The sequence below is a fragment of the Melopsittacus undulatus genome, chromosome Z (assembly GCF_012275295.1).
Source record: "Melopsittacus undulatus isolate bMelUnd1 chromosome Z, bMelUnd1.mat.Z, whole genome shotgun sequence".
Taxonomy (NCBI): Eukaryota; Metazoa; Chordata; class Aves; order Psittaciformes; family Psittaculidae; genus Melopsittacus; species Melopsittacus undulatus.
This window is the reverse complement of record NC_047557.1, coordinates 73,386,054-73,399,513: the sequence shown is the minus strand read 5'-3', so window position 1 is coordinate 73,399,513 and position 13,460 is coordinate 73,386,054. Positions and strand designations below refer to the sequence as shown.

General features: G+C 39.0%; 1 protein-coding gene across 1 annotated transcript in view; it reads left to right on the top strand.

Moving 5' to 3' along the window:
- The window catches only part of ACOT12 (acyl-CoA thioesterase 12), a 31,200-nt gene that overhangs the window by 7,892 nt on the left and 9,848 nt on the right, over positions 1–13,460 (top strand). Inside the window, 7 exon segments of the mRNA XM_034073101.1 lie at positions 45–105; positions 1,065–1,166; positions 3,582–3,714; positions 5,629–5,779; positions 9,723–9,842; positions 11,171–11,321; positions 13,247–13,302. Coding sequence (XP_033928992.1) covers positions 45–105; positions 1,065–1,166; positions 3,582–3,714; positions 5,629–5,779; positions 9,723–9,842; positions 11,171–11,321; positions 13,247–13,302 — 774 coding nt within the window.

Here is a 13,460-nt window from a genome sequence, read left to right as displayed (position 1 = left end):
TTATGAAGCTGGATGATTACATACTATGATATTTTTCTTAACAGAGTTGGAAAAATTATTACCATCAAAGCAAAGGTGAACAGAGCATTCAAAACCAGCATGGAGGTAAGAGATCATCACTATTTTAACAACATTTAAAGAACAGAAGTTAGGTGGGAGGAATGGAGAAGTGCAGTGTGGGTTTGGGAGCTTTGGGCAGATATCTAAATATCTGCTCAAAGAATATCTGCCTAATTAGACTGTTTTAATAATGTGTATTATAGTTGCATGTTTCCTGTAAAATAATAGGTGTCAAAATAGAAACTGGACTCTGAAGACTTAAAATATTTGGCAAGTGTAATGAACAGGATGGGATATGTGGTGTTGGTCCAATCCAGAGCAGTTGACCGTTAAACAGTCTTTAGGTCAGAGCTAGGATCCACTGGCTAGGTGGAGTTCTAAGTATTTTTGAAACTTCTGATATAAAAATATATCTCAGGTGTATGCATGTTCATACTCTTCGTTTTGTAGCAAGTATGCAATGCATTGCCCAGTCACTTACTTGAAATCATAACTGAACCTTAAGGTTCAGTTTCTCTGCATTATGCCCAAGGCCAATTCTTGTTCATAGGGTGGTGCATCTCACAGAGGATATATTCTTAAAGGTTCTAAAAGTTAGAAAACAGTCAGAAGCTTTGATTCATGTCAGGCCTGTGTCACACAGGATCATTTACACGGTTTCACCTTGAAGTGTTTCCTGAGTTTTATACATTTCTGCTCATACGGATCTCAGGGACTCCAAATGGCACACATGTAAATGGAAAGAGAGACCTATACAACTAAATCTAAATGTCTTTCCTATTTTTTACTTTGTCTTACAAGTGATAAGCATACCTACAGTTGTACTAAAAGACTTTTCAGAACTCAGTGAATATTGTGATGTTCTGACGTGTTCAGAGACGTCTCAGTGGTAGCAGAGCAGTTCTTTTACGTTCTTTTCTTTAAGAGACTGCACCATGTTGTCACAATTCAGCTGACAATGTTGTAAATGCTCTTTGTCGCCTTCACTACCTTCTTCCTCCTAGGTTGGCATCAAGGTTATGGTACAGGATGTTTTGACTAATGCTGAAAAAATTGTGAGTGTGGCATATGCAACATATGTAGCCAAACCAGTTGGTGCTGGAAAGGTATTTCTTCTGTTTCCTTCTATGCTAAATTACTGGGACTGAGTTAGTTTCTGCTAAATAATCCAACTTTTCTGGTTGTGAAACACACTAAAATGTTCATACCTCTTATTCTGAAAAGTAATAGGAAAACAGTATGAAGTGCAGCTTTTTTTCCCCCCACATCTTTGTTCTGAAATTCCTAGGTTTTTTTTTGTTGTTTCCACTTTGTGTTTCATGTTTGCTAATAATAGAACTAGTGTCTTTGCAATATTGAGAGAGGCAAGCACTGAAAGAAAGATACTTGTGAGTCTGCATAGTCTCTCTCCTTTTCAGTTACTGATCTATCTACATTCTGAAACCTGCAAGGGTATTTGGGGTGGGTTTTCTTTATCCTTTACTTCCCCTTTTGAGGAGGTTGTTCAGACATCACTGTTCACATAAAAGACATTATTTTTTAAGGTAGCTTCCAATCTAAATTAATTCTTTGCCTTTTATGTTAATTTAATTAATTTAATGTTGTTTCTTCTCCCCAGTGTTTGGCTCCCTGGAGACATTTAGAAATCAGTCATGGTACTGTTAGCCTTCACATTGCTGTGCCAAGCAGGCACAGTTCTTTTAAAGCTTTCATAAGAGAAAGGCCTTTCTCATGCTTGGTTTGCAGAAGAGACTGATCAGAGCAGTTTTACCAAAACTAAACCCCAGCGTGTCTCTGAAAGGTTAATAGCTAAATTAGTTATCCTGAAAACACCACAATAGTATAAAGTAAAGCTTGTTTATTATTGATTTAATATCATATCAGTGGCACCAACCCATTTACCCATTTACCTTTTGCCCAAATTTCCAGGGAGATTAATTCAGGATTAAATTGGTGATGATTAAGTTTAGGCTTAAAACAATAACACCCCAGAGGGAGTTTGAGACTTCAGTTCAAATTCCATCACAAATTATAGTGTTGGAGAAATTAAAGAAAATTTTTTCAAATCCACTTTTCTGGGCAACTGTTGCTAAAATTGAGTAGAGAGCAACAGTATGTACTCACCATCTTAATCTTTTAGTGGGGCTGTCTGGAAAAAGCTAGGAAGCTGTTGAGAACGGCCAGAAAGGAGGAAAGGAAGCTGCAAGAGAGCTTGAGTGAAGACTCAGAGCCTTCTTGAGAAACATGAGCAGCACTACTGCAGGATACAAAATGTTGTAAATACATGCCCATGTTGCAGTGCTTGTGCATTACTTTAAGGTTTCTGAGGGTAGACCTTTGTTGTGGTTTAAACCAAGTCCCCCAACTCCCGGAGAGTTAGGAAGGAAAATCCAAAGAATGTAGCCCTCACGGATTGAGATAAGAACGGTTTAATAGCTAAGGCATAACACAATGATAATGATACAGCCAATAACAAGCGAAAAGAATACAACACCCCACCAGCCACCGATCCATAACTCACTCCACCCTGCCCGGCCGAGCACCGCGTGCTCCCTCCTCCATTTTCCTCTAGAGCTCCACCCCTCCAGCCCTCTCTTTCCCAGTATGCATCCTGGTCATCACGTGCTAGGGTATGGAATACCTCATTGACTAGCCTGGGTCAGGTGTCCTGTCTCTCCTTCCTCCCGGACTCCCCTCCTCCACCTGGCTGGAAAAAACCTTGAACAAAAAGACCCTTAAAACATGCTCAAACCATGACAACCTTGTAGACAAGTCACATAAGTGACTGTTCAGTGGCACCTCTGCAGTATTTATCTAAATCTAATAATTTTCTTAAGCTAGTACAGGTTTGGACTGAGTTTGTTATTGAACTGACATACATGGGAATTTTTACTTAGAGGAGAAGTTCTGATCTTGACAAGAGAAGGGTGTGGTTCTGAGCACACGTAGAGTTTTGGGCATAACTGTAGTCTGAAGCTGCAACCAAGTGCTGGGTGTTCATGTGTTTCTCCTCCACCTCAGTGAACCTCAGTGCTTCTTTGAAAACTGGTCTTCAAGATAGGTGGAATAGGCAATGTGAGTATGGAGAGCATTTCTACTCTCCATAGAGGGACCTGTTTCTGTCCTGGGTGGGAGTCAGCTCTGCAATACAGTTTCCCATAAGCTATACGACTGATTAATGCAACTGGATTATTTTTTCTGATACAAAAAAAAAGAGTAGTCAAACTTACATATCAAGATATTTTCCTTTTTTTTTTTCTAAGTGAGAGTTGTCTTAAACTGCATGTGCTGTTACGCGCATTTGTATTTAAAAGCTAAAAGCACTGTGTTTTAACAGGTGATTCAGAAAGGATAATGCAGAATCTCTTGAACTTTAACTCTGCACTTGTTTGTGTTAATAGAACTTGTCATCTTGGACAGTTGATAGCAAAAGATTGTAGAAAATGCTGATGCCATTTTAAGCTCAAAGTGCACTTTGTTATGATTATGGTGTTCTGAACCTTTTCTGTTTGTTTGCATAGATTGAATTAGAACCTGTAAAACTTCTGTCTACAGAAGACCACCTGGAGCACAGCCTGGCTGTTGAGAGAAGAAGAATCCGACTGGGCTATGAACAGGTCTTTCAGAACCTAATGCAGGAGAGTAATAAAGAAGGTGATTACTGTCGTCAGCATAGAGGATGGAACAAATTAACTTGTGAGCAGCTGCAAGGGAGGAAAAAAGCTGACAAAATGCCTGAGTAGAGCTCCTTGACATTGTGGTATCATGTAGAAAAGCATGTGCCAGATTTGTGAGGGTGTGTAAGACATTCTGATAGAGTGGTATTTCTTTGTCTTTCGGACATTCCAGACTTAAAAATGGAGGATTGAAGGCTAAGCATGCATTAAATAGATGTGAAATGCAGATTTTCATGTAGGTTATCTGTGTAAGTTTTAACAGGTCGCACAGAATCTTGCAAAATTCCTGTGTTGGAATTCCTATGTTTCCTTTATGCAAAAGTCCTGTGATACTAGTTGTAGTATCGCTAGGAGGATAAAATTCACTCAGGCAGAGAGCTATGTTTTTGCAAGAAAGCACTAAGAACTCTGTTTATCTTGTGAAATTGTTACCAAGACGCGGGAGAAGCTTCACTACATGGAGGTCAAAACAGGTAAAAGAAATTTAAACTCCTCATGACCAAATTAGAAAAACTGAGCTATGAGGCATGTTTGTCTTTATTTCTTATCTCTGTTCTTAAAAACAGTTGCACTCAAAAGTTGCTGAGCTCCCCTGCAAAAGAAATTATTCACAGCAGTTCAGAAATATGGTGGTATTTGGAAAATCTGAGCCATAGCTCCACATATAAACAACAGACATCATGTGGTTCTACTGAGGAAAGGCTAAACCTGTTGTAAATATAGATTCTAGTCGTAACAATTTAATAAGATTATCTAGAACTGAAGAGACTTGTTTGCTGGAAGCAAACAAGTTTGCTAGAAGCTAGAAGCAAACAAGTTATTTGTCTTCATGGTAACTGCCTCATAGGAAACAGCTTAATACCATGAAAGACAAATCAGAGGTTGATGATTTTGTTTCCACTGTCTTGCCTAGGAACTTCTTCAAAGGATCTTATCATTGTTAGCATTAATTCACCTGCTTAAGGAGACAGAACAAGCAGAACGGGGAACAGAGAAGAAAATACTGTGTGTAAAGGCTGCCAGGTAGCAAAATAAGTATAAATCGTATCCAGAAAGTGAAGTCTGTTTTCTGAATGATCTTATGCAACAACTTAAGTCGGTCCGAAGTGCGAATTAGTCAAATACGTCCACACTTTCATATAATCATAACTTCAGTTAATTATGGCAAAAGTCAAAAGTACAGTTCAGATTAAGATACGCTTTAGAATGATTGGCATTATCACATGTCTAAATCTGATCTTGCAAAACATAACTGCAAAAAAAGGTTAGAGTGTATATATATAGCTAAACATTTGAAAATGGAACTAGAAAATGCTCAGATAATGGAAGATCATTACTGATTCAGATCCATATTTCTTACTCTCATGTGTCCTGTATTGTCTCTGGTAATCACAAGATTTGTTGAAACAATCATGGGTAACCTTAATTAGACACATTTACACAGGTGGCCATCATATATGGTGGTCATTTAAACAAGTCATTTAAACAAGTGATAAACTCTCTGACAACATCCATTAGAGGTCATGCATAGCACCCATAGTAACCATGAACAGGCATATGCCAAGGTTGTTGGCTGTCTGCATTCGCAGATGACCAAGCTTCATGGTGACTGCTTCTGACACCACTTCTTGAAAGATAGTAGGGGGGCTGGGAAGGATCACTGTGCTGTGATAGACTGCAGTGTGCACCATCCCCCACCACTTATGTCCCTTGGGAAAAGAGAGCAAATCTTCAGCCTTGTGAAAAGCAGAGGTCTTCTGTGCCTTTCTTTTTTAATTCTTTTCAGTCTTGCCTGAAGCAAATTGCACCCTTCAGTAATGGGATATTTTCTTCTTGGCTATCAGAGTTACTAGCTGAAATAATTCATTAATACATTGCTGCCATATTTCAGATACTTTTGAAGAGGAACATGGAGTTTCAACTGACTTTACTCATGTACAGAGTATTGAGCTTGTCCAGCCTCCTCATGCAAACCATCATGGAAACACTTTTGGTGGCCAGATCATGGCTTGGATGAAAACAGTGGCAAGTATTTCAGCGGGGTACTTTTCTATATTGTAGTCTTTGCACATGGTTCTAAATTGATGTGATTTTAACATTAAGGGTTTCACAAGGATTTATTTAATGCAAAATACAGACCCAGGCCTTTGTGACTTTTCTTCCTTCTAAGATTGCAGGAGGCCTTTGAAGTAATCATGTGGTACAGTTCCCAGCATGCCACACCCCTGTGGGAGACAAATGTTATTCTTCTGTTCCACATGGAGACCCTAAGGCAAAAGAGGCAATGTTATCCTCTTGAGAATCTCAGTAGAAAGTCAGCATTGGACATCAGAATAGAAGCTTGCCCTCCTGGTGGTTGGTGCATTGTTTTAAATGTAGGGTTACCTGTTAAGTCAGGATAAAACCAGTACAAACCCTCTATCAGCTGATAGCCAAAACTGAACAGACTTTTAAATACTAGTCTGCAGATCCTTATGCCAGAAGAAAGAATAAGTCAGAGAAAAAGAACTGAAACTGGTTCTGTTTTGTTAGTGCACACAGAATGGATGCATAACCTTCAGCAAGTCATTTAACGTTTCAGTCTGAGTCCCCATCCTATGGGTCATAATGTTTTTAGTCTTTTAAAGGGCTTTGTCATCTTCAGGTATTAAGTGCGAAGTATTTTTGTAACGGTGTGTAGTATTGCTTGTCAGTTTGGCCTAGACTTAAAATCATGTAATTTCTCTTCCAGTGAAATAAAGCCGTTGTTTTTATCCCTCCTTGTTCTTGGACACTGTACAAAGCTTCTTTGTTAGCAAAACTAGAGTTTCAGTTTGAATTCTTTTTGCATACTGAGTGACCTCATTCACTTCAGGGATATTAGATATGTTTTCGCTTTTTAACTTTAATAATTAAATGACTTTCCTATTCATTATTAATTTAGTTTCGATTTGTAGCCAGTAGTTGTACAGGTAATGACAGATTTTCAGTAGGGGTTGGATAAACAGCCAGTTTTAGTAATACTAGAATGCACTGACCTTACACAAGTATGTCATTTTATTGGCTTCCAAGGGACTGTTTCAGATCTTTGCTATAATATGACCCAAAATATTTACCTGTTTTCATTTTTCATTAATTTTATCTAGTGAGAGTCACACTTAGGTTCAAAAACAAAAGGAAAGCATCAGAAAACCAAGTACTGAAAAATTTTTGTTTGAATTAATGTATGTCAAACATGATTCGTCATGTTGAAAATTTCAGGAGTAATAGCTGGTGACAGAGGCTTGCTAAAAACAGAGATTTTGTGCTTTATGCTTGAGAAATGGCTAGTTTTGATACAAACCTTTTGTTAGGCCACTCACAATTAGACCTGACCTTTTAAGGTGCCAATTAAGAGTTGCTATGGTCACAAACCAACGGAGGAGCACAAGAGGAAGGCTGATGCTTGACAAATACATTTCTAAGGATGTTTTAAAGGTTACTCATCCTTAAATTCTCCTACTTCCCTCCTGCCCACAGTTTTTTTGTCTGGATAGTAGATGAAAATATTGCAGATAGCAATAAAGACATTTGTATATTAATAATACTAGTTTGATTTCAACCTGTACTTTTGTGTTTCATAAACTTGTAGTGTAAGTATTTGGGGCATAGTCTTCCAGGAAAACTGGAATATTTAGGCCTAATTTCTGGGGTTTGCCTCCCTTATTTTCAGTAATACTGTGTTAGCATTGTTTCTTGTGAACATTGTAGGTAAGATCATTGTTTTGCATTTAAAATCAGTGGAGCAACTTAATGAAATGACAGTCATTTAAATCTATTAGTCTGTTACAAAGATTTACCAGTCAGTTAGTTAGCTACAGGTAATTGTGTGCTTTTAAGAATTCTGTGCATTAGTTTGCAGAGTGCAGTTGAGTTAAAAGGTAGGAATGCTACCAAACTGTATTTTTGAGTTTAAGATCTGCACAATGAAAAATCTATTCTCAGATGTGCGTATGGGATTCTTACTGAGGAGTTTTGCACTCATGCATGAGGACAGACTGTGTTTTTTCAAAGTCCAAAAATAATTGGTATTATTGTGTATTTGTTCCCTACTCCTGTGATCCAGAGAGATTATAGTAAAGACTAGGACTTTGACTACATTTATAACTCCTGAATCATAGAATTGTAGCTTCATGGAATGGTTTGGCTTGGAAGGGACCTTAAAGCTCATCCAGTTCCATCTCCCTGTCACAGGCAGAGATGCCTTCCACTAGATCAGATTGCTCCAAGCCCTGTCCAACCTGGCCTTGAACACTGGCCAGGGATGGAGCAGCCACAGCTTCTCTGGGCACCCTGTGCCAAGGCCTCACCACCCTCACAGGGAAGAACTTCTGCTTAAGAGCTCATCTCAATCTCCTCTCTGTCAGGTTAAAGCCATTCCCCCTTGTCCTATCCCTACAAAAGGCCCTTGTTAAAAGCTATTCTCCAAGTTTCTTGTAGCTCCCTTAAGGAGCCTTCTCCAGGCTGAACCAGCCCAGCTCTCTCAGCCTGTCTCCAGAGCAGAGCTGCTCCAGCCCTCAGCATCTGTGTAGCCTCCTCTGGACTCACTCCAACAGCTCCATGTCCTTCTTGTGTTGTTGCCCCAGACTGGATGCAGGACTGCAGGGGGGTTCTCCCCAGAGCACAGCAGAGGGGAGAATCCCTTCCCTTGACCTGCTGCTCACATCCCTTTTGAAGAAACCTAATTTTTGTCCACTCCGGAGGGCACGCAAATGAAACCCTAATTCCACAAACGCTTAACTTGTATCTGTGCTCTTCCTGCAACGTCTATGAAGGTCAGAGAAGCAATGAGTTGTTGGAATTCCCTAGTATAGATGACACACTATTGCAAAGGTTTTTCTTTAGCAAAACTTTAGCTAGGTGGCTGGGTTTGATCAGGTGTGCATCTCTTAATCCACTGTACTAAAGGGCAGCTTTAAGAGTATACTTGTGGAAAACGTACTTGCCTGGCACAGACAATCTTCTGTCCTAGACATACGAAGTTTTACCACAGTGCCTACAGCCTATTTCACCAGCAGTACAAAGAGATAGAGTAGAACAACCCAGCTGAACATGACTACATATAACTGAGCACAGTGGAGGATTAGGTCTGGAATAAGAAAAGACAGCTGAGCAGACACTCTATGCAATCAGAAGGATAAAGGGAACAGGCTTACTAAGACTTGTGTGTTTGTAATACACTGTTGTCCCCTCAGCTTTCGAAATTTAGCTGACAGTTTCTGAATCAGTAAGTGATCATCTTTATATTCTTTTGTTTGTGCAAAGATGTGTTTCCCAGCTCAGCACCAGTACTGAACTGCACACAATTTGGTAAAACAGACCAAAATTTAAAAAAAAAAAAAACCAAAAAAAAACCCAACAAAACCAACTATGCATTTTACAGTTACATTAGTAGGTTTTAATTGTTATTTCATATAATACTAGCAGGAAACACATGATACGCAAGCAAAACAGTACAAGTGTTAAATAGACTGAAGGGGTTTTGCTTGAACATTTTTTCTGGAGCTCAACCTTTCTGCTCAGGTTTCTTTTAATCGTTTAAAGGATTTATGATCTAGCTTTTCTACATACTGAGCAGTATCCTTCTCCCCATGCTGTCATATAGAAATAAATGAAACTCTGTGAAGTAAATGGTTACTCTGTAGGTAAAGGATTCCTGATCTGGCTCCAAAACAAGGTTGTATCAAGCAGTAAGAATTAATTACAGTCAGTGTTTGTAAAGTGTGTTGAAAACAAAACAGCATGACATAAATGGAACTATTATGTTTGAAGCTGGAATTTTATGCACTTGGAGCTGAATATGTTAACTGTATTTCAGTGGGTTATGGAATAAATTATAGTAATATAGTGATCTTCTGGGTTGCACAAACCTTGTTTCTCTAATCACTACCCACTTCAAATCTAGCATTGAGGTTTTTTATCGCAACTGTATGTTTTGCTCTCTGCTTCTTTTGCTTTCTTTTTTAGCTGCCTTTGTCATTCATATCCTGTCCTGAAATCAGTCAATATGTTTAAATTCTGGGGACCATCCATTGTGGGTGACAGCGTTGTTTTCAATGCAATTGTGAACAATACATTTCAGAATAGGCAAGCTCCTCATTTGGTTGTCTTCCTTGACTTGTCCAGCACCAGCCTAAATGCGTGTTTCAGGTTGCAGCTATCTGTAGGGTTTGCATACTAAATAAATGATTTTTCCGCTGAGGCTTTCAGGGATACCTGTAACTGTCTGTGTGTGGATTTTTTGTTTTTTTTTTTTTTTTTTTTTTTTTACTTAATGTCAGTTTTGAAAATTTGTTTTCTGACATTCACTCTCAATTTAAAGATCATTTGTTAAAAAATTCCAATCCTGCAAATTCAGACCATGAATGTAACTTTGAAATTCAGGAATTTTCAAGAGATGAGTTGATCCCACAGCTTTGTTTCTTCATAAGACTCAAGCTTGCTGACAGGATCTTCTTGTCTTCCATCTGTTTGCAGATCTAGGTTCTATTTATTGCTGGCAAAATTCATGCTTTATTTTGTTTATTTCTTCCCAGTGTTGGTTTGGGCGTACACAGAGGTGAGGCTTTGCCAACTGCAGTTTGGAATAAATGGCTGCAGCCCATGCTAAAATTTTATCTTTAGTTGAGTATATGGTCACTGTAACCACAAAACAGAGATTTTAGCACACTGAATACCTGCTCCTGGAATTTAGAGGTGTCGCTGGTGACCCATGTGCAGAGGGCCTTCTTGCTAATGGTTACTCTCATGCACGTACTACCTTCTCTAGAAAAGTAGGGCTACTGTCATGTTTGCCATATAGAGAATTACTCTAACCTTTGGCAACAGGGTAGCACTTCTCTGCTAGGCTATTTTCCCATCTACAGCATGGCTTTGGGCCAGCAGACTCTTAGGTTTTGCCAGGGCTGTGACACATCTTATGGAAACCCTGTCCCAGCCGAAGGACATGTTCAAAAGTTGCAAAAGGTGTAGCAAGACAAGCCCCAAGAAGGCAGAACCTAAAGTAATTCATCCTCCAAATTATGTACAAGGGGCAAATGTTGCCCTGGCATTGCTGTTCTGTGCCTGTTTTCTTTATAAGTGTACTTGGCCCCACTGAATGCTAGCAGGGAATGAATTGCCTTCAAACCATGCTTCTGCTGAATGTCGAATCAGTATCATCCTGTTCACTTTTGCTGTCTGTTCTCACTGTATGCTTACTGGTGGTCATATTTTGTTACTTAATTCAAGCTAGTGCCACCTGTTATTTTATTTCTTAAATGCTTATGTCCAGACTGAGTTATTTTGTATGCTACAGAATATTTGAGTCAGGCCTCCCTCGTAGAGAGGTATCGAGCAGCCCTTTTTAGTATGTCTCAGAGCTACTTCTGCATCACTTGTAGTAGTTCAATAATTAATTTAAACTTCTATTTCAATGTGGAGGTTGGTGTCCGTGTTGAGGCTTATAACTGTGAAGAATGGATCAAGAACCAGGCACGGCACATTAACAGCGCGTTTCTCATTTTTAATGCTGTGAATGACAGTGGAGAGCTGCTCACCCTCCCCAGAATTACACCTACTACACAGGTCAGCTCTCATCCTCAGGAGTAGGATGAATACATACATGATGGTTGGACTTCATGATCTTAAAGGTCTTTTCCAACCTAGTTAATTCTATGATTCTATGAGATTATGCGGTTCAACGTAGAACACTGCATGTCACACAGCCAGCCGCTGTGTGGCATGCATTTTCTTTGCTGGAGAAATGGAGGACTAAACAGGGCACTGAAATTTTCTCGCAGAAGAAAAATCCTCTAAATGGAATGTTTATCTTTGAGTGAGCAATTTTTCATTGTTAACTTCAGTCATCCAAAACTGAGAGGTATAGTGGAGGGTCAGTACTCTCCATTGTAAATTCTGTAGTTAATGGACAGGGAAGAAGAATCTGCTTTTGGCAGGTTTTTGTACCTGTCCATAGCTGTCTTGTGCAGCCTTCAGCAACTGTAGATGAAACTCCTAAGTGTTTAGTGAACAAAAGTTATTTTTATAAACCCTTAATGAAGGTAAGAAATAGAATTAATAAGCAGATCTGTAGGAGTCGAATCCCATGACATGGGTAGGCTTTCCAGTTCCTTTGACATGGAGATCTCAGCATGTGTTTCCCTGAAGGTGGTTCATGAAGCACTCAAAGCAGTTTGAATACTATTTGCTGTGATGTCACCTGTTACTAACCTTACTACTCCAGTTACAGAATTTTTAGAGAGCCAGGATAGATGGAATTGTTCAAGACCAGGTTGGATGAAGCCTTGGGTAATATGGTTTAGTGTGAGGTGTCCCTGCCCATGGCAGGGGGGTTGGAACTAGATGATCTTCAGGTCCTTTCCAATCCTAACTATTCTATTATTCTATGAAATTAAATGATTATTCAGCATCAGTGAACTTACATTTTATGCGATGCCAACTGGACAAATAAATGCAGGTGTACTACTGTATGTATTAGATGAGTCAGTAAGGTTCATTACCACCCATTACATGGTGTTCAAAGAGGAAGAACTGACACTTCCTCTTAAAAAATCAAGCAAACAAAAGAAGCCATAGCAGTTTGCCTTCTGTCAGAAACATAGTGCTTCCCTAAAGACCTGCCTAGAGGACCATCCACAAACATCAAGATAAGAACATGCACACACATTTGTTTAGAGCAAAGAAGACAAATCTTGGAAAATTAGTATGTGCTCAAGGTAGTTTAAACTTTCAGTGGTCTTAAGTGACAGCTGGTATGGCAGAGCTCTACCAAACAGGCAAGAGAAGTTTTCAAAATACATCATGTAGTTTAGAGAAGGCTGGGATGCACTAATCTGGAGATTCTTCTTATTCCAGAAGCTACATGTTAGCTCTTAAAAGCTGAGGAAAAGAAGCTTTTTGAAGTGGCATGTCCTAGATAACAAGTCCTGTTAGCTTTTAATGCAGTTTGTTATGATGTATGTTCTTAGGTCACTTCGGTGCTTCAAAAAAACATCCACTGGTGCAGAGTAATAACAAGGGAAGACCTGCCACCTGATAGGCAGATCACATCTGTTTGGACAGTGCTTGTGTCCCAGATCCATATGCACTAAAACGGGAGTTCTTCCTGCTTACTTTGTACTTTGAATATCAGATGCTGGTGAATTTGATTAATAATTTATTTCGTGGATGGCACATTTGGAAAGCACAGAATATGTATGGTGCACTGCCCAGCTGCCACTATGTTAAAAAGCAAAAACTGCTAGGAATGTGCTACTGTGCTACAACTCTTTTATTGGATTGTTGGTGCAAATTTAAGGGAATATTGTAAAGTCAGAGGAAAACCACATGCTCAGGCAAATCTGGGTAAAGGCCAATATGCAGAGTATGTTATTTATTTGTAATACGTCTGGCATTTGCCCATCTGTAAGAAATAATTTTTAGTTGTCTTTTTTATAGACTGTGTTGTAAAATAATCAGATATGTTACTGTGTGGTTTACTTTTTGTAAAGGATGGTATGAGGCGATACCATGGAGCTGTTGCCCAAAGGAGAATTCGACTAATCAGGTATATAGTTGAGTTACAAGGAGACTGATTTTGAAAAGTTAATTTTTTATGTATCCTCTAAAAAAGTAATAATTTAATAGTGAAAGTCTCCTCAAAAATAACTATTATGGTGATTAACTTTCCGAACAGTTTTGCTGAAATTGCATTGAAACTGTTAG